Source organism: Clavelina lepadiformis, chromosome 8 (genome assembly GCF_947623445.1).
Source record: "Clavelina lepadiformis chromosome 8, kaClaLepa1.1, whole genome shotgun sequence".
Taxonomy (NCBI): Eukaryota; Metazoa; Chordata; class Ascidiacea; order Aplousobranchia; family Clavelinidae; genus Clavelina; species Clavelina lepadiformis.
In genome coordinates, this window is record NC_135247.1 from 17,544,799 (window position 1) to 17,569,111 (window position 24,313).

Consider the following 24,313-nt stretch of genomic DNA (forward strand, 5'->3'; position numbering starts at 1 on the left):
CAGATTAGAAAAGTTGATTTATTGAACTTAGTGAAGTGGAGTGAAACTAATATTTTATACAAAAATATATAATCTACTTATAACAATAAAACTAATTGAAGAAGAGGATGATGCCATCATGACGTGTGCTTGAGATGACGTAGTTTGTTCGTCACTTGCCGACGTCTTTGCTCGCTTGCTCTTAACTTCTCTTGCAAATTAGCCATGCTGGAAAAATGACGTAATTTTGACGTTCCCACGAAACTAAAAAATGCCTACGTAATACTCAGTGATGTGGATTTGTCAATTACCAATTCTCAGGTTTCATATCCACGATACTGTCCAAAGAATTGTCTCTTTCTCGTCCTCTACCGTCAAGTGGATCATTTGACCAACTCCCGTTACGTGGCGCAGCGTGGGGGTTCAAGGAATTTTGAAAAGTATCCGCAAAAACTCTGAAATTGCGAAAAAGATGAAGACAAAATTTTAAACACCGCAGTGATTAAGAACGTTCTAACATCAATAACATACTAAGCAAAAGTCATAATTATTATTAAATGAACATAAATTCTCGTGCAGGCAGAACAGAACGTTCATTCAAGCAAACCTCTTATAAAATGAATCTTCGTCTGCAGACAATTCGCCATTGATGATGTCATGTCTCTTTGCTGGCGATGACGTATAAAATAATGATGAATCGTCATCATTCCGCCTGACAACTTCTGGTTGTCGCTTAGTGCTGGCGGCGATTGGAACAAAACTGTAAAATGATAAAAGATTATAGAAGAGCGGTGAAAAATGAACACAAAATTCTACTCGTTTTTCGTAAGCCCGAGTTTAGTCATAAAATATTTCCGAAACATGTCATCCGCACCTGGGCGCTAGAGATCCCACGTCGGACTCCATCCCGGCAAACAACGATGTTGTCGTGTTATCGTCTGATACCCAATCTGGCTTGCTATGCACCGGGGAACTACCTAATACATCATGATGACGTGGAGTAGGCCGCGTGAGATCATTTCCTGTGCCTTCGTTTACAATTCCTTGTAATTTCAGAGGCGCTACAAAATAAAATGCCTTTTAAAGATTGGGATACCAAGAACGAGCCCTTCAACATTATTGTGGTTGACATGGATTAATTAAAGCTAACAACCGATAGTAACTAGTTAATAGCTGTTCACTCACTATTCGGTAATGACGTCATTGCTAAGCCACGCTCCAGACCTGAGATCTTCGCTTGCAATCTCGCTATTTCAGCGTCCTGAAAATAACGTGAGGTTAGAGTGCATGAATTAGTACCGACATAAAATAAATTGCATATGATGATAATTCATAGAAACAGAAATAACATTAATTAAACCTTCACAATTATCGTGTCGTTGGTCGCCTCGATAACTTGTTTTCGCGCCAAAAGTTCATGCTCGAGGCCAAGAAGTGTTTCTTTCGCGCGCTTGCACTCTTCCCGCGATTCACGTTCTCGCTCGAGGGCGCTATTGATCTCAAACTCTTGGTTGCCCGTAGCAACTCGAGATTTGATGAGAAGTTCGGCGTTGGTGGTTTTAAGTTTCTCAATCTAAAAAAAGAATAATTTGACCGCTAGAGTATAAGCGGCAAGTTTAAGATGAGTGTTGAAATATTTGGGAATTCTTCTCAAAATGTTCCAAAAATTACCTCCTCTTGGTAATCTTTCCTCATCTTCTGGACATCGTTCTGCATCCGATCCAGCTCCTCTCGGAAGTCAGACTCCACAGAGATCTTTTCGGATGCGAGGGAGGAAAGTTGCTTCGTGATCCGAGTCAATCTCTCGTCCTTTAACAGGAAGGAGAAAATGATAAGATTCTCCGGAAGAAAAACTCCCATTATATGATGTGGGATGCAGAACCATATTTGGAAATGAAACCGAATCATTAAAATTGCGAACGAACGTGAAAACTTACAGCGCATTGAAAGGTGAAAAACATAATATTTCGCACCGGTTTGACCTCACAAATAAGCTACATAACCCTGCACAGTGTTAAGTGGATCACACAAACACACGACGGGAGATGACGCAAGAACCTACCGCTATCCAGGACGTATTCATGTTACTGATGACGTCACACGAGTAACATGGCACACCCCGGGCAGTGGAAAGCGAGACAAGTGTGCGTGTGTTTGAACAAGGCAGATAGCTAGGAGGGCTGAATAAGCAATAACCTTTTAACTCCGCTCATAACACAACAATCTTTGAAAGGTGCATTTATGAAAATAAGCGAAGTCTTCGAAGTTGGCAATATGTTGATATCTTAATGTTTTCTATAATTATCTTACATTTGACAAGGTGTAACCCCACTTCACAACAGTCTATATTGTCTTCGCTGCAAAAAAAATATTACGCCGTCCTTTACACACACAATAACAACCAGATTCTTACATCATAATTACCTTTTCTCTGTTCACATTTTCCACTTCATCAATATCGGAGAAAAGTTGCTGATGTTCCCGCATCAGGCGCGCAACTTCCCGCTGACTTTCCTGAAGTTGCCGGGCTAGGTTCTGTTCCCTCTCCCGAGCCACTCGGAGCTCTTGTGACGTCTCAATGCATGTTTTGTGACGTTCTTCGCGAGCTTTTCGTTCCGTATCAGTGCTCTGTATGACGAGAAAGTAAAATGTTGATTTAAGCTAAAATTGAATTCAGGTTTTCACGCAAGTTTAATCAAACATGACATACAAAATAATAAGACACCATAGCTGTGAGTCTGATGTTACTTGTCTTTTAATTAGGAAGGTAATATGTCAGCTGATAAATGTTTTGCGATTAAGTTAGCAAAACGATTCATATTTTCAATTAAAATACACGTATTAAAAATTATCAGCAACTAAATTCGACAAAAATTTACAGATTTTTTCCTCGCAAAATTCCAACCTTAGTTAGCTCTTCAATTCTGTCTTCTCTTTGTTGAAGGTCCCGCTCCAGTCTCCTCACGTTTTGTGTCCTGTCCTCCAGCAGTCTCCTCTGCTCCTTCAGCTCATCCCGGATCGAGGTCAGCTGGTCATCCAGTAGCGTCACCTGGAAAAAGCGAAACAAATTTTCAACGGTGTTCGAAGTTCCAACAATCCCGTCCATGCATAGCAACTGGAAAGTTTGTGTGTTCGCAACTTAATCTTTAAACAGAGAGAAATGTTCAAACGTTTAAAGACATTTAAAAAGCGTTGCTTTGAAAATCTGACAAGACAGAGCGAGAATGTTTCATGAAGAGAAAAGGGAATGCTGAGCCACAGCAGTGAGTTATACTTCTATGACGCATTTGGCGGTAACTTTCCCTGAAAATAAACAGGGAGATGAAAAACGAAAAGTAAAAATATGGTAACATTTTCCCACCTGCTGGGTTCTTTCTTTCAGCTGAATCTGCGTGCTGTCCAACAAATTTTCAAGTTCAATATTTCGCTTCTCCGTCCCGTTTCGAAACTCTTGCACTTGCATGTCGAGCTGCGTCAACTGAAACGTCATAATCGTTCCTTTGTTCGTTAACAATTTAAGTGTGTGTGTGACACTTGGTACAAAATTCCGTCAATAGCGTATAAATCAATCACCAAATTACCAAACCGGCAATTATTCTGTGGAATTCTTTAACAAATGTAAGTTTAAGCAGAACTGTGAGTTGTTTTAAATTTGTTTTACTGGTCACGGAGTAAACACCAAGAATTTCGAAGAGTCTTTATCCATCTCACCTGAGCAGCTCTTTGTTGCAGCTGCCATTGTCTCTCCTCCAGCGACCTTTCAAAATCCTTTGAGTCTTCCTCTGCTTTTTTCCGCGCGCTCTCCGACGTTCTTTAGAAAATTTTAAAACAATCATTTTCTTCAGAGCTCATATCGATGCTAATTTATAGAACTGAGCGAAGTAAGTAAAAGCTGATGTTGATTTTAAGACAGTGGCAAAACTTGCATCAAATCTTCCTTTTTCTAAGAACATCCAACCGCTAAGTTCGGAATTACAACATTCAACAAAAATCGACACGACTAAACGACACTGGCTAACTGTCAACATCTGGCCCAGAAACGACCCTCATATAATGACAACCATCACGTGATTAATACAACTAATGACGTCAAAACGACAGCAAAATTGAGTAGACGTTGATAAGGAACAGATACTGAATATGTTCGCTTATGATACATGGAATGGTAAATATAAGTCAGCATTTTAACATGTTTCTGACATAGATTTGGATTTAAGCAGTGGGCTTCACATGTTGCTATCTTCTAGTACTGACGTGATCACGATAAACCCCGGGTCATTGACCCCGGTTTACGATCGGTCGCTTTGCCAAAATGCTGATGATTTAACGCCCTCTTTCAAAGAAGGCTGGATTAGTGAAAATAAGCGCGTCAATTTAGGAGAGACTATTTCTCTACAACAAGGACAATAGACGTGAAATTGTAGTTTGAAACGTTTGAAACGATTAAACCCAAGTCGACCTAATCAACGTCTGTGGGTCGAATTGACCGGCCGCTGTATACAGCAGTAACAAGCATATTTTCTTACCTCAGTGCTTCTTGTAGTTTGCCTATAGTGGTCTCCCTGCTTACAAGATCGGCGTTCCGATTTCTCGAGTAGTTCTCTAACTCTTGATTATGCTGCAATGCGTCCTAGTTAAGGCATAAAAGTTATGTGTTTTTTCTATTAGTAGGGTTGAAATTTTTGCATTTGAGTCACTACCTCTGCTTGAGCGTGTAATTGAGTTAGCTCTGTCTCAAGATTGAGGCATTTTTCCTGTTGTTTCTTCAGCTCACGGTCCAGAGTTTGTTTTTTTTCTTCCAGTGTTGCCACTTTTTTTTCAAAATTCAACATTTTGTATTACTACAACATTTGATGCTAATATACTTATCGATAAATTCATTAATAGCAATATATTGACTAATTAATCATAATTCCAATACTCTACGAAACATATTAAGTTAAACAAAACATTGCGAACTAAGTTCTATTTAAAATAATAACATAGGGGATGGTAAAGGGTAAAGGGTCATAGTCGCTATGTAAAGTATGACAGGCGACATTTCCTAACTTGTAATCAAGCTTGTAACGATAGGGACGAACTAAGTAGTTAAATAACTCGTACAGGATATAAGAGCTTAGTGGTTCCTATACAACCTGCAACATAGGTCAAACCAAACAAAGAATCTACTAAAGAGATGGCTTGATCAACCAGAAATTGTGTACTAGTTCATGTAAAGTGTCTCGTTGGTAAACTTTCAAAATTTTAGGAAGTAGGTGGGGATAGATAAGAGCTTTAGAGTATTAATTTTAAACACTGGATAAAACTTTTAACATACCAAAAGCATCGCGAGTAATCTATAAGTACACAGCTGGTGCGTATGCTTATAAATTTACATTCATTATTAGTTTATTACATTTACTTATAAATTAACGTACTTAAGTTACTTATTTAATGTTTGCGAGCGGTCAGTTGAAGATGCTTCATAATTATCCTATGATAGCTTATTTAACACATTTAAACTTAAATTTAGCTTTGGCAGTTATGCTTAAACTACAAAAAATAACTATGTCTTTATCAATAAGTACCATTAACAGTAAAAATATTACTAATTATCAACAAAAAAACAGTAAAATACACCTACATTCATACTTTGAACTCTTCCAAAGCTTTGTAGAGTTCTACATGTTAATTGTTTTTCATTACCTACCGAGTTCTATTTTGTCGTCCAACTTTGCTTTCATTTCTTTCCATTCAAACTTTGACCTTTCAAGCTCTTGACCTTTCACCTCGACATCAGCACGGAGGTCATCGGTCTGCTTCTCCAGAACGGCAAGTTCTGATTTGCAACTTGCAAAATCTTTGTCCACTCTCCTGAGGAGGAGAATAAGAAACAATCGGAATCCAGCGACGACATAGAAGCAAATAACAACGTTGTTAAACCAAAGCTCGTTTATTAAGTAAAAAGGCAAGATTTAATAGAAATTTCTCATAAAACATTACTTGTATCTAAAACATAATTCTACTTCATGGTACCAATTATATCAGTATTAGATGTTGATATAATCACGTCAACTGGTGAACAACAATATCACAATTACAAAACGATTATTGTAATAGTTTCAGAAAGTATGTATCAGGTCAGCGTATACAACTTGCAAGTATTTTAGAAGAAAACTATATGTCATTGCGAGCACTTTGGAACTAAGCATTTGTCCTTACTTGAGCAAGTCATTGAGATGTGAGAACTGATGCTTCTTCGTGTCGAGCTCAAGACAGGCAACTTTAAGTTTCTCTTCCATCTCTTTTATGACTTGATCAGATTTGGCATTTTCACGCGACAACTGTTGTTCTTGTTTGGATATCTTTGGCAATATAATACAATTGTTCGAAAAAAATCATCGCAAAGTTAGAGCATACCATGTTTCTGGTAATTGCTGCATATGTAAATTTTACTTGAACTTGACGGCCAGCTTTAAAACTGTTAAACAAGGATAATATTATGTCCTAAAAACTAACAGTTGATTAGCGAAATGTCAAAGGTTACAGCTCACCAAAATCTTGTTGTGGAAAAAACTTTGCTCACCTGAGACTGCAAGGAGCTTTGACTCTCTTCCAGTTCCGAAATGCGAGATGCCGCGTCCTCCAACATCTTATGTCTCTCCTCCAATGCGCTCTCAAGCTCTCCTGCGCGTTTCGCCTCATCTTTCAACGACACGCGAATCAGATTCAACTCACTCTCCAGATTAGCTACCTGCCCATAAATATAAAATTAAGTTCTTTAAAGTTAAAATCATTTTATTACAGCTCTTTTATTAGTAGGTCGTTCAGAACCAGCTCTTGTAGAATTAACTAGCTAGCACAAACATTTTGGAATCTCCCCTGTTTTGAATGCTATGAATCATATCTGTCATAAATGACAATTCAACGCAACATAAAAAAAGGGTGTGTCACGATAACTTTCAACGTGACTCTTTTAAGCAAAATAAATGAGTTTACAATTTTCATTTCACTTGCCTGGTCAGTTTTAACTGCTATCTGATGCTGAAAGTCGCTGTGTGCTCCATGTAGTTGCTCAATATACACAGAAATCTCATCTTTGCACTGCGCTAGAGCACCTTCTAGTGAGTTGACCTGCTCAGCGCTTGACAATGACTTGAGAAAGAAAAAAAATTATACAGCAAACATAAACCATGTTAGCTGTAACACATGGCATAAAATACTAGATTATTACCACAATAATATAAGATGAAGCTAAAGCAGCAAAACATAAACTAAATCGTTTTATTGCTTTTTAATTATAAAATGGTTTCAATGAATGGTGTTACAATCGCATGATAAAGCAAACCTTTTCCTCGAGAATCTTTATGGCTTGTTCGTGAGTCTCGGCCCTGGTGATTTCTTCATTTTTCAGAAATGCTATTTCAGTTTCCAAATCGTGAATATGGTTGCCAGTAGCAACCATTGCATTATTAAGCTCGTTAATGTGCCGCTTTGACGTTGAGGCTTCCATTTTATATTTATCACATTCTTCTCTGAGCTGTGAAGCGAAGTGGATTAAAACTCCCGAACAATAAGCAAATTACTTTTATTTCATTATTTTTACCAACCAAATTATCTTTAAATTTCTTGAGCCATTAAGCAATTGCCTTTAGAAACTTTACTTTGTTAATTTAACAATCTTAAGACCCCATTATATTGTAAAAGCTAGACATAACATTTTATCTTTATAAAATTAAGTCCTTCTGTCCTACACACAGTAACAAGGCACATACAAATTCAATCTGCTCAGTTAAGTCCAGACACTGTTCGTGATGAGTCTTCTTCAGTCTCTTCAACTCACGACGGCTGTCAGATTCCTGCTTGCCTGTACACTCGGTGGCAATATCGAGTGCTCTGGTTCTCTCCACGACCTGCGCTTGTGATCCTGATAATTTCTGTTTAAGAACGTCAATTTCACCGACCTGTAGAGCAACAATGAACAGTTAATAAACTTATGTTTGATTTACAGACAGAATACATAAATGTTGCTCAGGAGAATAAATTAAACCATGATAACCTACAACCATCATTATGATATTTGTTAATCTAATTCCTTATATTTTGTTCTTAGAGCTTCTTTTAAACAATGAACAACGTTTAAGTTTTATGCAAAGAAAAAATTATCTGGCAACTTTATTCACAAAAAGGATAAAATTTTGCATCGAACCTGATTGGATATCTCAGCCTCCATTTCATTCATTGTCTGTTTATCTTGCTTCTTGTCTGATTCAAGATTTGAAACTTTCTTCGCCAATTCTTCCATTTGTGCCTTTAATTATACAAATAAGAGTGAAAAAGACATACATAAAAAACCATAATTTTTTAACCATAACCCAGTCCTTTCTGTTTCTGAAAGAGTAAGTAAGAAGATGGCACATATTTTGTAGGTAGCTTGTGCCCAGATAAGATTTACAAGCAATTACCTGATGCTGTGACAGCGAGCTTGTTCGTTCTTTCAGGCGAATTTCTAAACTTTCACATTCCTTACACTTGTCCTGTACTTGGTCCTCCAAATCATTCACCTGGGAACAATGCTATGTCATGAAATATCTCTGACACATATGCTACATACATATGCTACATATGACTATACATATGCTACATATGACACATACGCTAAATATGCTACAGGTTAAAAACGCTGTATATAGTATATGCGTAAGGAAATATGTCAGTCACGTTTGGTTGTTGGAATTTTTTAGACTTGTGGTTTAATATGCAAATAATATGATGCAATATCTCACGCTGTTCATCACCTTTTTCAAATATTTCGTTCTTTCTTCCTCCATCAAATGCACAACGTCTTCCAACTCGTTTCCTCTGCGTTCCCCTTCAAAATTTATACTATTTTCAAGGAATCATTCCAATGAAATTATGAGCTTCATTTTTAACGATCAATATACAGGTACCAATAAGAAGAAGTCAACCACAGACAATAGAATAACCAAAATATTCAATTGCAACTAACGAAGGACCAATTTACGGATACTAACTACATAAAACTACTACCCTGAGCAGAAATTACGTTTACCACCATCTACAACTATTTTCTTTCGTAACTGTGTTGCTATTTTTATATGTTCTACTGATATTAGAAACGTACAAATTATATACTTTGTCTCCTTCATAACCAACCACACATAACAAACCTGCCCGGCATTTCTCGGAGACAGCAAGCAATTCTTCTCGGAGTGTCTCCATCTTCTCTGCATCTGCCGCATAACCACTCAGCCTCGCCTGAAATAGATTAAACCAGTGCAAGAAACCAGAACAAAGTCTTAAGTAAATGAAGTGGTTCATTGAAACCAAAGTAAATAACAGTTATTTTAGAAGCAAAGTGTTGGAAACCGCTAGAAATCTGAAGAATAAATATTGGAGCCAAAACGCTACAAATAAACGAATTATCAAATTTTATATTTACAAAGTGTCTAAGTTGCTCAGGACACAGCATAGCAACGTCTGCAAATAAAATTATAATTACTTTCTTGGCTCTAATATTCATTCTTTAATCAACAGTTGCTTTGTCTGTTGTTAAGAGCATCAACGTTTCTTTTATAACAGAAAAAATGACTTAAACAAAAACTTTTAAGGTGAAACCAAAAAAACCTTTACCTCGAGTCTTTTAATGTGGGACTCTTTGGTTGAAATCTTCATATTCAGCTCCGATATTGTAGAATTGTGTTTGCGTGGAGATATTTTAGACACCGATGGTGTTGGATCTGTAACTACGATTGGAATAAATGTGGCGCTTAAGTGTGTAAATAATAATAAAAGTAGAGAGCTTAATGTCAAGAAAGGTGATGTCACTGTACTTACACATTACTGTACAAGTGTAAGTCACTGTACTAGTGCCTGGTACACAGTTTATTGTGTAAAATAGAAAAACTTAGTATGGTGAACGTTTAATTGCTACGTACTTCCATTTCTTTGATTAGTGAGGTCATTTAGAACTTTGTGGGTTGCAGATAAGTTATTAGTTGTCTGAAAGGCATTACAGAAGTCAATCACAGACAATAGAATAACAACATTATAGATATATTAATAATTAAAATTATTAGAACTATAAGATTCACGAGTATCAAACAAGTGACCAGTTTTCACATTGATAGCAAAACCAAAATTATGCAACCAATTATATACAGTAATATAATATAATATAATTACTAATATAATAAAAACTTGTGAAAAATACATGACAAGCTGGAAGATATTTAAAAGAAATCTACCTCTTCTTTCTGCATTTCCAGCTTGCTTTGTAAGATTTCCATTTTTGCTTTTGTGGCTTCGTTTTCTTTTTGGCATGCAGCCAACCTATCACGCTGACATACATTCTGTTCTTTCATTTCATCGTATTGGTACTTCAAAATACGATGTTGTTCCTTGATCAAACTCATATCCGACAAACATTTCTGCAGGAAGCGAATTTTATTAAAGAGAAAATACATCAACTATTTCACAGTCTGTTAAACACTTATTTTTTCATCAACCTTAGACAACACGGCAATTTGTACTTAATTTTGTACCAAATCACCTTTAGATTAGTGTGTTTGGTCTCAATTTCTTGTAATAATTCACGGATTTGTTTTTGAGCTTGGTCCATTGTTTTTGCTCCGTCTATTTCTTGCTCGCGACATTTGCTCTCTGCTGCCATCAATGATTGCTGGAGTGTTCTGTTCAAAAAATTATTTAATTCTAACTATCATGATAATATTGAAATATCTTGCATGTTCTAATAATTAAATTAATACACGTAAGCGCTGACTTATAAAAATCCAAATAAAAAATAAACATCGCAATACAATGCACAATTTCTAATTAATTTTAGGCTAGAATAAAAGATATTAACTGGACAGAAATGAAAACATTGACCTTGCATCGAAGCAATAAATCTTAATGCAGAAATCATGCTATAATTACTTATCATGTCATACTTACCTCAGTTTTCTTTCCAAGGTAAAATTTTCTTGCTTTTTATTTTCAAACTGGTTCCAAATTACAGCACGTTCTTCAGCCAACTTTTCGAGTTGATTGTTCATGTCTCTCTTTGAATCTTTTAAATTTGTCGACATTTTTGTTTGTGTCTCCTGCAAACGACGAGACAACTCTGCAATGTCATTGAATGCTTCCTCTTTTGCCGATTCAGCGCTAGAAGATATATTTTGGCTTTTAGCAAATACTGTTTAGCAGTTCCTGTATATACCCCACAAATCCACAATCACGATTGAATTATAGTACCGGTAACCTGAGTTTACAGCACTCCTTACAAACGTTGAATTTTTAAAATATTATGTCAGTTTAATTGGAAAATAAATTAACAAAAAGTGAATTGGCTTTTTAACCTAGTTTTCTCATTATGACAAACTTCAAGCATAGCCTCAAGTCGACTGTTTTTATTTTTTAAGCCCAGGATTATATGATCCTTTTTCACGGACAGGTTTTCCTTGTACTCCAGTCTATCTTCAGTTTTCCTGAAAATTGTGTTGAAAAGTCAAATTTAATTAAATGAACACATAAACACAACAACCCACACGCTGACATAGATATTGTGTATATGTTTGACCGAAATACATAAAATAAATAATCCTTTTTGTGGCCATTGATGTAAATATATGATTCTTGAAGATAATCACCTTAGTGTGTTTTCGTTTGCCTTTAACTGATCCATAAGTGAAGCAATCTTCTCAGATAAATGCTCGGGAACAGTAGGATGGACCGTCATCGATGAGTACTCAGTCTAAACAAGCAAAAAACAAATTTAACTGAACAGCTCAGGTGCAAAGATGACATTTTGAGTAGCTGGTTTAGTTTTATAATTGCAATTGCCAGATAGAAGAGTTTCATTGCCTCTGCCAGTTGCTGCCGGAGTTGAGTCACCAACGTTCTCAAGCGAGCGTTATCAGAACGAACTGTGGAAAACTTTTCCTTCATTTCTTCAACCTCCACATCGGTGGCAAGCAAGGTGACCGACGTTGCATTGGAACGAGCGGAAATTGGCTGAAAAAAAGACAACATTACATTCCTTGCAACCTACAAATAGTAACAAAGCGGATAAAATTACCCTTTGTGGGCTGATACCACCCCTGGTACTGTTTGATGACTTTGAATCATCTCTGTCCATACATTCTTCCAGGACTTCCAACGGAAGCGAAACGTCAAACTCATTTCTGACCATTGTGGTGCTATAACTGGAAGATCCCGAACGTCTTGACATTGCTTCAAGCTCACGAAAGCTGTCACTGGTGCTTTCCTTTGCAACAGGATTCCTCTCTTGGCTACTTCTCAGTTCAGATTCAAATTGTCTGTAGGATTGTTTTGAATCTGGGCGATTTGGGCTTCTTACAAATGATGGCGGTGGAGGCATCTTTTTTGGAGTTGAAAATGAACGTTGGTTTGGTGGTTTCTTTCGAGGTGACAGAAGTGTATCTGAACGTGAAGATGAATTACTTGCATTAATGTTTAAGGTGTAAAAATTCGCTCCACTATCATCGAGTGTGTGCTCAGACAAAGCATTCAGTGAACAACTTTTGGCTGTATTTGATCTGTGGGAGACATCACGGCTGGGGACATTATCAACAGCTCTACTTCTTGATCCTGTATGATCAGAGGAAGCAGTGCTTAGTCTTCTAGGAGCCAGGAACTCATACTCTGTGTTCACTGAATTCAAGGCTGATTCAAGCATTAGCTCCTCCATGGTCAATGGAGGAGGAAGACTGGATGCCTCGTCATGAGAATGATGACTCGATGATCTGACACCTTCGAATGAAGAGTTACGATCTCTGCATAGATGCAATATTCCACAAAATATGACATGAAATAGCTGCATTTGACAAACCAGAACTTATTGATAAACTGATACTGTAATAGTAATGCAGATTTAAATGATGCAATGGATTAACGGTGAAAAATTATGCACCGTTACAAAAAGGATTAAAAATTTTGCAATCATCAACACACCTCTGGGAATGGGTTAGTTGTTCCAGATCATTAATAGTTTGTTCTGTTCTCAATAATTTCCGCCTCAGCTCATGAACATTTTTTGTAAGGTTCGTACAAGTTTGATTAGATGTCATGATTCAAACGTGGAGTCTGGCAGTTCCGATGGACAAACGACAGGACAACACACGTTGTCATAAAATTAACCCATATCTCTTGGTTTCAACTATTCAATTTGTGTTATTGCATATGAAGTATTATCAAGTCGTTGTGCCTGTGTGTGACAAAATTTAAACAGTTTATTAACTAAGAGGCTTACCTCTATATACTATTGGTCCAGATTGCAGTCTGGCATGGTTACACTCAATATTTTATCATTATACAATATCACACACACATATATACATATATATATATACACGATATCGTAATTTGGTTAATTCCACAGTTTCACGAGAATTTTGTTCCGAATCTGTTAGTGCATTATAGGATATTGTTATAGTTAAAGCTAAGCTACGACCAATTAAACTGTAGGCTTAATAACCCCGGTACGCATTAACAACTTCCCTAAAATTCCTATTCTTCTTGTAGCTTTGTTTTATATCAATGGGTAACTTCATACAGTCCAAGCTACTGAAAAAAACAACCTCAAGCCTATAAAAGCATAATTTAAGATACATTATAGGCTGCGGTAACACATATATATACTCTATAACAGTAAAACAGTATTATGCTATGAAAAGTAAACGAAAAATTGCAAAGTAACTTTTCAAGGACATTGAACGTTTAAAGGCAATCAGACCACCACAAACTGTATACAGCCCAGCAAACGCATAAATTCTGAAAATTAAACAAGATTGTCTGACTGTCAGCAAGCTGTCTGATTTTTCGTCTAGAATTGATTGCTGGAAATAAAGCTCGTCCAAATTACCGTACTTGACATTTTCGGTTAACGCAAAAGTAATATTTTCGAGTTTATTCCATTGATATGATAAAATTCTACGCTTGCAAATACCCACTGGCTCTGTTGAGAAAATACAACACAGTAATATCCATCATTTTTCATTGCAACGACAGTTCCTCGGCAATCGTCATTTTGTTTTTACCGGTAACTTCCAGTGTTGCCATTGTCAATTTATAAAGTTTAAACTAAAGCAAAAAGGACAACATAGTTAGACAAAATAGTTTTTCGTGAATATGTTTCAGTTAATTTCGTCACTCTGCTCCTAGCGTAAATTTGGAATATTAAATTTATCTAATTCCGACTGCACTTAAATGTCAAGTAGCGCATAATCTATATTTGATTTTTAACAATACACAGTTTTGACAAACGTATATTTTCTAGTTTTAACCGTTGGTGCACACTGCTATAGAAGTACAGTACAAACATTCTTTGTCAATATTGGCACAATTTTGAAAGTCTGACCTAAATTTGGTGATTAAAGCAAAGCGAACTACAGTGTGAATGATGTTTACGATTATTACGAAAAATGATTATAGCTTACGAATCGCCCACAGGCTAACCATGACCGGGCACTTGACGACCACCAACCTCGTTCCAACTGACTTAAACCAAGTCAGACAAACCTTGTTTGTGATATCATTGCTTACAAAAACATAATTTTACAATGTTGGACCGAGTTTTCTAATTCAGAAAAGACATAAGATCAAAAAACATTAAACGTGTGTATTTTATTGTGCGACGGTAAGCAGAAATATTTGTACAAGTGTGACACAATAGTGCTGTTTGTATAGAGGTGCACATTAACACAAAAAAGCCTGTTGAAAGAAGCGTTTCAAAACAATTAGCACAGAACATGCATTGTTAATTCCATAAGCACTAAACGTCGTGCAAAAAAGAGTTGATTATACTTATTTTGAAAGCAACCAATTAACTTGTAATTTTTTGAAAATTTAATCAGTGGCTATATGGTGCATTTTAATATAACATGATGGACTATAACGGCGAATTAAGATAATGACAGCAAGCCTGGCAAAACGGTGAAATGTGTGACTTTTACAGAACGAAGGCTCCCACTGTACAAAAATGAAAATTCAAACAAGAACTGGACACTTCCAATCGAAAAAATTCGGTTTGTTGCCAAAAAAAGAAGACATTAAAAATGGGCGCATCATATAACAAACGCCATAGAGGTTCAATAATAAAAAACCACAAGGGTAGAACTCTAGTGATACGGGAAATTTACTTAACCAAGTACAGTTGTTACAATGGTCGCTGTTTTTAAAAAATGTACGAAAATCTCGCAAAAGTAACGATTAAAATGGCCAATAACATGGCACAAGATGAAAACTTAAATGAAGTACTAGTATTCGTCAAGCAGCACCAAGAAAAGTTTAACTTTTGAGACACCATAAGAGCTACTTGAAACACATACAAGTAAAATGAGCAATTGTGACGTAAATACAAGAACTTGTGCAGCAACAATTACTAGTGATAACGTCACAATACGCAGCAAGCCGATAAAAAGCAATAACTTACAAGACAGAAGCAAGCATGAAAAACAGCTAAAAGCGTATTTAACCAAAATGAGAGGACAGAGAACAGGAAGCACAAACAGGTAGCATTGATTTTCAAACGTAATATAAGGTAGTTCAGTTGTTGAAAAGTTTTAACAAATTTTCGGCACGGAATGAATAGCCAGGACTTAAATGGGCATAAAACAGCCGATTTTAACAAAATTTAGAAGCTGGCACCCTAGCGATTACCAAACTCAATTCGAAAACAATTATCGAAGTTATATAAAAAAATAAACAATGCTGTATAATGCATGAAGGACGTCGTATTGCTTTCACTACTAATTTGAAATTAAGAAAAAGTGTCGTTAGATTTGATAATCTTTTTATCCAATCAAAGGCTTTCACGCTTCGTTGCGCGCGGCAAGTCATTCCGCCGAGTCGGATCTGGCACCGGGTGACGTAATGGTTGTTCCGGGATTTCCGTTCCCTTCCTGTCTGCCCCAAACGCCATTCTGGAAAACAGCAACATTATGACGCCATAGACAATGTTTCCGTAACAAAAGCGATCATTGCGCGAATGACGTATAGAAAATATAGAAAACGAAAAACTGGGTCGTTGGTGAAAACTGCGACATTATTTTGAAATGAGATCATTGACTGACCACGAATTTCCAGACACAGGTCAAGTAAAGCGAATCAAGAAGGGAATTTACGTTGTCTTGGAGAAAGCGATTGTCCGGGAAATTTGTTGAAACGGATTTTATAAGTCGTTCAAAAAATATGCAAAGTGCTAACTTATCATGAATACACTCGAAGCCTATATGCGAACAAACCTGTGGACTGTACATATTGTGTTGTCCGCTCATTGGCCCACCTTCGCCCCCGTAATTCATTCCCTGGAAAGAATTTTTGCATAAAATGATCAAACCAACTTCAAAACTTGTTGTCGTAAATAGTGAGTCGTAACGTGTGAGTCATAATTATTATAGTAACGAGATTAACAAGTTTCAGGAGACATATCATGCATAAATATGACGTAGTCGTCAACCTAAAATTAATTTTTCCGGTGGGAAAATTCTTATCACACGAAATCAGCGATAACAAAAAAATGAAAAGTTTTAAGCAAACTCGGTCAAAAGTTTCCAGAAAGTGAAGCCGGAGAATAGCTAACAGAGATTCTGACCGACTTTGATGTATCTACCATTGTTTATCTTGGGTTAACGGGTTTGCTCGGAAATCGCTAAAAATGGCAAATTTTTCCATGAGAGAAACTTTCTTTAAAGCACCGTCACGCATGAGTGATTCCCACGTGACAAAACGAAGATTCATCACAATCATGTTGTCAGCAGTAAGGCAAAGTTAAGGAACGTTTTTTGTCAGCACCAGAGGCCCAGGACTGCGGGTTTTAGCGGCCTGAGATACGTAGTGTAAGTGCCCTGTGCCAGCACTTTGAAAGCTGCCATTGTGTGTTTTACTGAATAACAAATTACCTGTGTTTGATTTGAGTAATTCTCGTTGTTCACGCCTATGTACATATCACTCTGGCTCCCATATCCACGCTGAGACGAGGGACTAGAGTAAGCTGAAGATATAATAAAACAAGTCAGTTACCAACCGTACTGCACTTGGCAACATCGACGGTGTCAGCGTTTTACTATCGCTTTGTACATGCTGTGATTGGTTAACTTGTGCGCATGATTTGTAGCTAGGTACGTTTTTCTTCAGTTAAAATCTTTGGAATGTTTTAATTGAGAGGCATCCTTCACTCACTGTTTCCGGAGGCAGGTGTTCCAGGTCCGGTATCCGGCGATCCCGTGTTTCTTTCTCCGCAACCCCCGGAATCTAGATCAGGCGGAGTTCCGCTGTCTTTAACTGGCAGGATTCCAAGAGCAATAAGAACGATATGGTTATTAACATCAACACTTTGTTACTCAATATAGTTGAGATGAGTTTGCCTTACATGAAGGTGCCTTGGCTTACTACACGCCTGCGTATATGCAGGTATACTGTAAAACATTCACTTATTATAAGGAAGTGCATTGGCCCCGTTCCCTCAAAACTAATTCTACGTTAGATCGATTCCGAAGTAAATTTTTTTCCACTTGTTAGCTGAACATTCCATTTTCTGATTTGCTGGATGCGAATGTTACATTACGTGCGCCATTTACTTACAGGATTATGTTCAAAATATTTCGCACTTAACTAACTACAGTACTACATTCAGCCCTTTCACAATAAACTTGATTGTTGAAAAGAAATTTAAGCTTTGACAAATAATTTAACTGCATAAAGCACTTCCCGAACTAATGACCAAGTTATCTGAGGTTTCAACCAAAAGCGTCCCATAAAAAGTGAATGTTTGATACCCTTTTGACCTAGGAAGTTAACCACAAGTAAGTCATGATTTAGGTTTTTGCCACTGCCCTCACATACCTGCGCTCACGGCTGCCTGAGCGGTCTTAGCCGCATATAGATTGGCTTCTTCTTGGAACTTGCCGATATTTTTCTTGTATCTGATTCTCTTATTTCCGAACCAGTTGGATACCTGACAACGAGAAATGTGGTTCAACGGAAATTGTATGTCGGGAGAGTTGCTTGTGGTTTGAAAGTATACAAAGGTGGTACTTTGTGTGTAAACATTAAACTTTTCAATGCAATCGCTTGAATATGTGGTAACTTGCAAGAAACAAAAGAATTAGTTCTCGGTGAAATCGTTTGATGATAATTAGAAATATTCCGACTTTCGTCACAATAACAACACACGGAACTACACCAGACGGTTGTGCGCTATACACCACACGGACCACATGGCACACACGGGATGTCCTGTCAAACGTCAGCAAAAATAATAACTCTGTGTGTTGTAACAATGCTGACCTGTGAAACAGTAATAGTGCATTTTCGCGCCAATTCCTCTTTCGCTTCCTCGCTTGGGTACGGGTTGCTCAGATGGGAGTAGAAATACTCGTTCAAAACCTCTGTTGCTTGTTTGCTGAAGTTCCGGCGCTTTCTCCTGAAAAACCGCCAAATGTTTTTGATAAACTGCGGACAAGCCTCAATTACTTGAGATTAACATTCCAATATTTTGATTCAAAACCACAAAAATGAGATATTTCAACAAACACAAAACTGGTGCATGCTTCTTTTTTAATCTAGTTCGTGTATCACGGACGAAAAATTTCACCAATCTCGCAATATAGTTAATTGGTGAAGATGTCAACTAACAAGATCCACCGCCCACAAATATTCGAAAACCAACTTATGACGTCATGTCCAAACAGAGAAAGGGATAATCTGACTGGTATGAAGTGTTCGTAATATCACAAAATAAACTTTTACCTGGCGTCGAGGAATCGTGACCTCAGAATCATGACGGCCTCGCAGGTGCTCTGTTTCAACTGGAGCTGGATGTTGTTGAATTTCTTGGTTATTATTGAGATCATTCTCTCGATTTCTTTGTTTGATATCGGCCGGGTCCTGCTCTGCTCACGGAGCAGGTTCATCACGTGACTTGTAAATTCGTTGCACGCCTGAACGAACACCAAGAAGAAAGTTTATCAAGAAGGAAACGTTAAGGCTGGCGTTGCTTTGTGTCTAGCGTTGGCCGTAAATCGGTGATAAAAATTCGACAATTTCCGAGAACGCTTTGCTGAGCGTTGATTATATTAGATTGTTGCGTTTGTTAAGAAGTGTCTTTGTCGGGCGCAGCGTTTTGCCAAGTTGCGGTTAGAGTTTGCGGCATCGAATCTATCAGAAACTTATCATACTGAACGGATTGAACCTTCGGGTCTCCTTGCGTGAGTGCTAAGTACGCTTATGATCCAGTAACCGTTAAGTGCCGCGATTATGACGAGAGTCAACAATTTTGAAGAATTCTCTTATGGTGACAAACGTTCGCGGCACTTGAAACTATGAATTCTCCATGATATTAGAAGAAATGTAAATAACGATGAAACTACAGTACAACCGGTTGCCATTTTGTTACACAGGAATAGAGATTGGTCGGATAATCAGCGGCACACAACACTTTATCACGAATGTAAGCAAACTTAATTAGGCAGAAGTGCACAAATTACGCAAGTAAAGCATACATTGTCTGAAATTTCGTTGGAAACACAGTGGCTTGGTAGTGTAAAATGCCGGCGTAAGGCACGGTGGCTTCTGGTGCAATGTAAAAACGTTGCGAAAAAAGACGTGAAATAAGTTGCGAGTTGCGACGCTGGAAAACTACCACGTAGCAATGCAAATTGAGCACGTGTCTGTGTTGGATGATGAATTAACTGGAAATAATGTGCTGCACAAATACCCAGTGTTTCCTGAGCCTTCTAATATCACATTCCTCACCTGGTTGTACTTTTCCAGTTCGGAATGATAAATTTGCCGGATTTGAGCGAGCTTGGCACGATAATCGCTGTGCTCCACGCTGTCGTTGCCTGCCGATGTCGCCGCCGCTACTGCAGCCGCGGAGCCGCTCCCTTCGGGGCCGGCTACTCCCTAAAAAGGCGGAAAAATTGGGGAAATACTTTCTGTCAAGACAACATAGGTGAACTTTGTTGCCTGACAAAGTTACTAGTCTGAGCGCGGTTTTCCAGCTTTTTATACCATCCACCGATGTTTCTGATTACAGTACTTGTTCATGAAATCTATCAATCGCCGATGATTTAGTTTGGACAGGGATGGCCGTTAATTCTTGATACAAGGATTTTACGCAGGTTATGTTTCTCGTCAGGCGTTGTAGCAGTACAGACGTGTCAAGTTACCCGACGTGAGTATTTCCTGTAAAACCGGGACAATCCAGGCCATTTGATACATTTCCCGTAAATATATTGCCAAGAAATTGCGAGGTTGACTAAGTTCAAAAAAACAATTCACCTCCGACAATGTAATAATTAAGCATCGAATTTCGGCGGGGTCCATACTCCGCACCGCCTGGCTAAGTCCAATGCTTTGGCAACTACTAAGTTTAAGCAGTTAAATAGGTGAACTTTTGACATGACCAACGATTACAAACCGCTGCGACCCAGAGTGAAGTAATTAATATCAATAACAGGTCACAGTAATGCTAAAACTTGCGTTAAAATGATTAAGCTTGGTTTGATGAACGGTCAAAAACGGAATGAACCTAAACCTGGTGCTTTAGGAGACGCCGCGTAAAACATGAACGAGCATAAACCACCAGGGATGCAAATCTAACATGGAGCCCAGGCTGTAATTTACAACATACCTCTGATTCCAACATTCGGTCAAGCCTTAATTGCTGTGGATCAGGGGGGTCGTCTTCAGGCGGAGAGCGCATGCTTAGAACTATAAAGCAACACAAAAACATGAAAAAGCGGTTTTTGGAAATGCTTTGGTTGTGGTAAAGAAATTACTTCGGTTTTCGTTTTTTCGGAAAATTCGAAACGATTAAGAATGCTGCTTGTCAAGTTTATGGTAGAACTTGGGTTTGGATTTAGTGGCCGTGCTAGCTGCTGTCAGCAAATTAATACAATGAGTATGTTCAAGCATGTTTTAAGCGTTTTAGGCTTTGTCACTTTTCCCCATGCATCAACCCGTTTCTCCTCCCCACCGCACCAACGACGAAAAGATAAAATGATTGATGGAATTGCAGTGAAAACTGTAATAATTGCCCTATATATTATTACTGTGTGGGGACGAATTAATGGAGAACGAAAACGGCGATAATAATCGAACGCAATTTCACGCTCAAGTCATTGTCAATATACACGAGCAGACACAATAACCTGATTTCAACTTAGCCGCGACGAAAAGCGATACCATGTCTTGTACAAGGGGTCAGTACCAGGTCACATGTCGTAAATGAGAAACCGCCTTGCCATGTTGTGGTCTCCGGCGATTGCGTAGTTGCTAAAAACGTTGTTACACGGTACAAGGATGGTCGGTTGAAATTAATGAGGCGTTAGATCGTCATGGTAACGGAACGGAGAAAGCAAAAATCTCCTAAGAATTGTTGCAACGCGGTGGGGTGTTTTATCGATCCGAAGCAAAACTTGTGATAAAAACAATTTCCTGAACATATACCAGGAGAAAGATAACGCTATTACTGGGTACAAGGCAAAAAAAACAATCTGTTTCTTAGAGCTACTTAAAACAAAAAACCATTACAACGCTTATCTCGATGATGACAACTCTTAAGTGGTAATTTTCTGCTTAAACCAGAAAGACATAAGGACTAGCTACTTCCACTAACAACTTGCTCGGGTTAATATGAAAAACCCAACGAACGAAGTAATATTTGGCCTCCGTGACGTCGTGGATTCACTACAATTTTGCAAGCCACACACGAAGTTTTGTTTAAAAAGATAAAAATCTTGAGGATTTCTTCTGAAGGTCCTTTGTCGAGACGAGTAACACGAAGGGTACGATGTATTATAATTCTCTTAGATCGATAAAAAATATTTCTACCCCACTGTCTATGCTTTAATTATTATCATTCGATCCATAAAGTGATGGAATTGCGGCCTATGGGTATTTCTGTTATCGCGAGCTTGAAAACAAAAACGCAAAAATAATCCTAAGATATTGCGCCAGACGAGCATTATACAAACCAACGTACTTTCAACCGTAATATACATTTCTGCACATTCGCTGCCCTTTAATGATGCTGACAATCATTCCAAGTGAGTTAGATTATTACTTTTTAACCAAAGCATAAGTTAGCATTAGAACATAATTAGAATAAACCACTAGCATTAGAATACGGTAATGCCCGGAGAAATAACCTTTTAGAAAAATATTTACCAACGTAGGTCTATGTGATTGTTAAATGTCTTGACACAAAAGACAAGCCTTAATTTTTAAAGCGTTGTTGAAATTTAATTTTGAAATCAAACATGTGTGAAAATAATTTCTAAATCAAAGCTTGTGACAGGTATCATTCTAACCCCATTTTGATCTAAAATCATGGAGCATCATTAAGTATTCTGACAGTGTAAGCGACCAATCCACGACTTGCATGTCTATAAACTTTTAAAAATTAAATTTTCCTGATAGATTTTAGACTTCCGGTCTTTGACCTTAACATCCAACAAACTGTGCGGTCACCGAACTTACCTGCTTTGTCCTTAATTTCGCACAGGACTTGGAACAGAGCACCTTTCATGCGATGAACGTTCAATGCGTGTTTCCTGCAATAAAGAGATGCATTTGCTTTGATACAGGGTAACCACAACCATACAATTTGTATTTGCACTAAGTTTCTGTAACATAAGTCATAAGCTCCGTTTCAAAACGAAAACGGAAATTAGGTCAACAGCTAGGTTAGATGACCAACACAACAGCAGGAAAATTACAAAAAGCTAAAATATCCCATTCTTAACAATCGAAAGGCGCATAAAGTTTTGACTTTTACATATTTCAATGTCATACAAACATTACACAGAGAAATTCAAGGGGTTACTTCAGTAAATCGTGTGTCTCCAAATATTTTTCTCTTCATAAAACTTTGCCGAGTACAACAGAACACAGGAAGCACAAACCTTGCCTGTGCTTCGTCTAGGCTTTGATCGGTGATGGTCATGATTTGCTGCAGAACCTCGCTTATGTCTTGTTTTCTGTTGACCCCGATAACCCCATCACTACCTGGTTCAACAGGGGCACCACTAGGAGGAGCTGCGTTGTTGTTACCGTACTCGCTTCCATGCATCGGACCAGACATGTATTGCTGCTAAAGAAAAACATTATTTCGTAATTTGTTATAAAATATATATTACAAATTCAATAAATTTTTGTAATATGTAAAGCACAATGTGTCATAGAAGCAAGCATCAGCAATTTACAGGATTCAATATGTTAGTTAAAGAAAAACTTGACGTATAAGCCTAATGCTAGTTGGATGAATAGTAATCGTCACACAACTCACCTGTACCAGTGAGGTGGGGGGATTTCCATAGCCACTTTGGTCTTCCATGTTCGGAAAATTTTGATTCCTATGTTTGTTTTACATTATTTACAAGCTTCCCAAAACTACATCACTTAAAGGCTGAATGACACAAAAAGTAACCTTTCTTATTAGGTGTACTAAGTTAACATGCACTTTTACGTTAATAGCTCTTTTAAAAATCAGAATTTCGTAATTTTGCCAAACTATTTCTTTGCCACTGCTTCTACATGTTTTCTGATCAGTTTGTCTTATATTGCATAGTTGCAGCATGGAGATTGCCAAATATTGATATAAAATACCAATATCTGATTGCTTTTGAAAAAAAAGGTAAACCTAAAGGTTGCATACTTGTAAGTTGACAAAGTACTAAAATAACTCTGAAACTATTACACATTTAATGAACGCAGAAAAAGCAAATTTAATGCATTGTCTTAAAAACATGATTAAATCAAGAAATATCGTCATTTCACAACACCAAAAACCAGAAACCAAATTTCTGTATGCTTCTTAAAATTCTATAAATTCTGAAAGGCAGCAGAGAAAGTTTTGGTCAATTGGGGCTATTTTATTTATCTGATGGGCAGTGACGAAAAACCTAAAATTTCATAAATAATAATATTTGTATTTTATGCCCTGCAGCTCAAACTGGAAAGTGTTGGGTGTGAACACATGACACTCATCAAGGTAACACTGTCTGGAATGGATTATGTGCAAATGTGTACCGACAAACTGCCAAGTATGTAGTGCAAGAAGATTATACTGGGCACACTTCCACCTCTTACATGCGCATAGTAACAGCTGATTATGAAAAAAGGTATTCACATGATTATTACAAGGTTCCCCGGCAAAAACAGAAAATTGTCAACCTTTCCAACCAAATTGTTTTCAAACCAGTGTTTTCACACTAACAAATATTTATGTGATGAAAGAGAAAGCAAGCTTGGCTCTTGCAGTACATGAGTGTAGGCTTTAGAAAACAACACACACCATCACTAAAAA

The 24,313-nt window shown here is 37.5% G+C and overlaps 2 protein-coding genes across 4 annotated transcripts; both read right to left on the reverse strand.

The window, feature by feature from the left end:
• On the reverse strand, positions 1-13,225 carry LOC143469873 (uncharacterized). 2 transcript variants are annotated; one of them, XM_076967739.1, is made up of 33 exons: positions 12,955-13,225; positions 12,059-12,776; positions 11,845-11,994; positions 11,631-11,734; positions 11,340-11,468; positions 10,936-11,145; positions 10,532-10,670; positions 10,227-10,409; positions 9,918-9,981; positions 9,613-9,725; positions 9,150-9,237; positions 8,757-8,830; positions 8,424-8,522; positions 8,168-8,269; positions 7,734-7,922; positions 7,307-7,498; positions 6,976-7,113; positions 6,545-6,712; positions 6,181-6,323; positions 5,669-5,832; positions 4,680-4,789; positions 4,506-4,609; positions 3,691-3,790; positions 3,341-3,457; positions 2,885-3,028; positions 2,404-2,607; positions 1,651-1,788; positions 1,340-1,552; positions 1,165-1,240; positions 854-1,040; positions 587-739; positions 291-434; positions 1-207 (listed from the first exon to the last, which is right to left on the reverse strand). In XM_076967739.1, the coding sequence occupies exons 1-33, from the start codon at positions 13,068-13,070 to the stop codon at positions 117-119; spliced, it is 5,064 nt and encodes a 1,687-aa protein (XP_076823854.1). In that variant the 5' UTR covers positions 13,071-13,225; the 3' UTR covers positions 1-116. The 2 variants fall into 2 exon arrangements, with proteins under 2 accessions (XP_076823854.1, XP_076823853.1); XM_076967738.1 differs by having other exon boundaries at positions 6,545-6,708; positions 6,972-7,113.
• Positions 13,226-14,606: 1,381 nt separating this feature from the next.
• On the reverse strand, positions 14,607-23,441 carry LOC143468177 (pre-B-cell leukemia transcription factor 1-like). Of its 2 annotated transcripts, none has more exons than XM_076965201.1 (12): positions 23,294-23,441; positions 22,911-23,095; positions 22,486-22,559; positions 20,636-20,715; positions 19,756-19,905; positions 18,751-18,941; positions 18,289-18,424; positions 17,845-17,956; positions 17,182-17,283; positions 16,902-16,993; positions 16,245-16,307; positions 14,607-15,923 (listed from the first exon to the last, which is right to left on the reverse strand). In XM_076965201.1, exons 1-12 carry the CDS (start codon positions 23,339-23,341, stop codon positions 15,837-15,839), a joined length of 1,320 nt encoding a protein of 439 aa, XP_076821316.1. In that variant the 5' UTR covers positions 23,342-23,441; the 3' UTR covers positions 14,607-15,836. The 2 variants fall into 2 exon arrangements, with proteins under 2 accessions (XP_076821316.1, XP_076821315.1); XM_076965200.1 differs by having other exon boundaries at positions 22,911-23,098.
• Positions 23,442-24,313: the final 872 nt, after the last annotated feature.

What these genes read in the sequence shown, in the direction of transcription:
- LOC143469873 (XM_076967739.1), bottom strand. Translation starts at nt 13,070, where the DNA reads ATGACATCTAATCAAACTTGTACGAACCTTACAAAAAATGTTCATGAG. An exon ending in CAACTAACCCATTCCCAGAG is followed by an intron (nt 12,777 to 12,954) that starts GTGTGTTGATGA and finishes GCATCTATGCAG; the next exon opens with AGATCGTAACTCTTCATTCG. An exon ending in CCCACATTAAAAGACTCGAG is followed by an intron (nt 9,238 to 9,612) that starts GTAAAGGTTTTT and finishes AATCTATTTCAG; the next exon opens with GCGAGGCTGAGTGGTTATGC.
- LOC143468177 (XM_076965200.1), bottom strand. Translation starts at nt 23,341, where the DNA reads ATGGAAGACCAAAGTGGCTATGGAAATCCCCCCACCTCACTGGTACAG. An exon ending in AACACCTGCCTCCGGAAACA is followed by an intron (nt 16,994 to 17,181) that starts GTGAGTGAAGGA and finishes TTATATCTTCAG; the next exon opens with CTTACTCTAGTCCCTCGTCT. An exon ending in ACAATATGTACAGTCCACAG is followed by an intron (nt 15,924 to 16,244) that starts GTTTGTTCGCAT and finishes GCTGTTTTCCAG; the next exon opens with AATGGCGTTTGGGGCAGACA.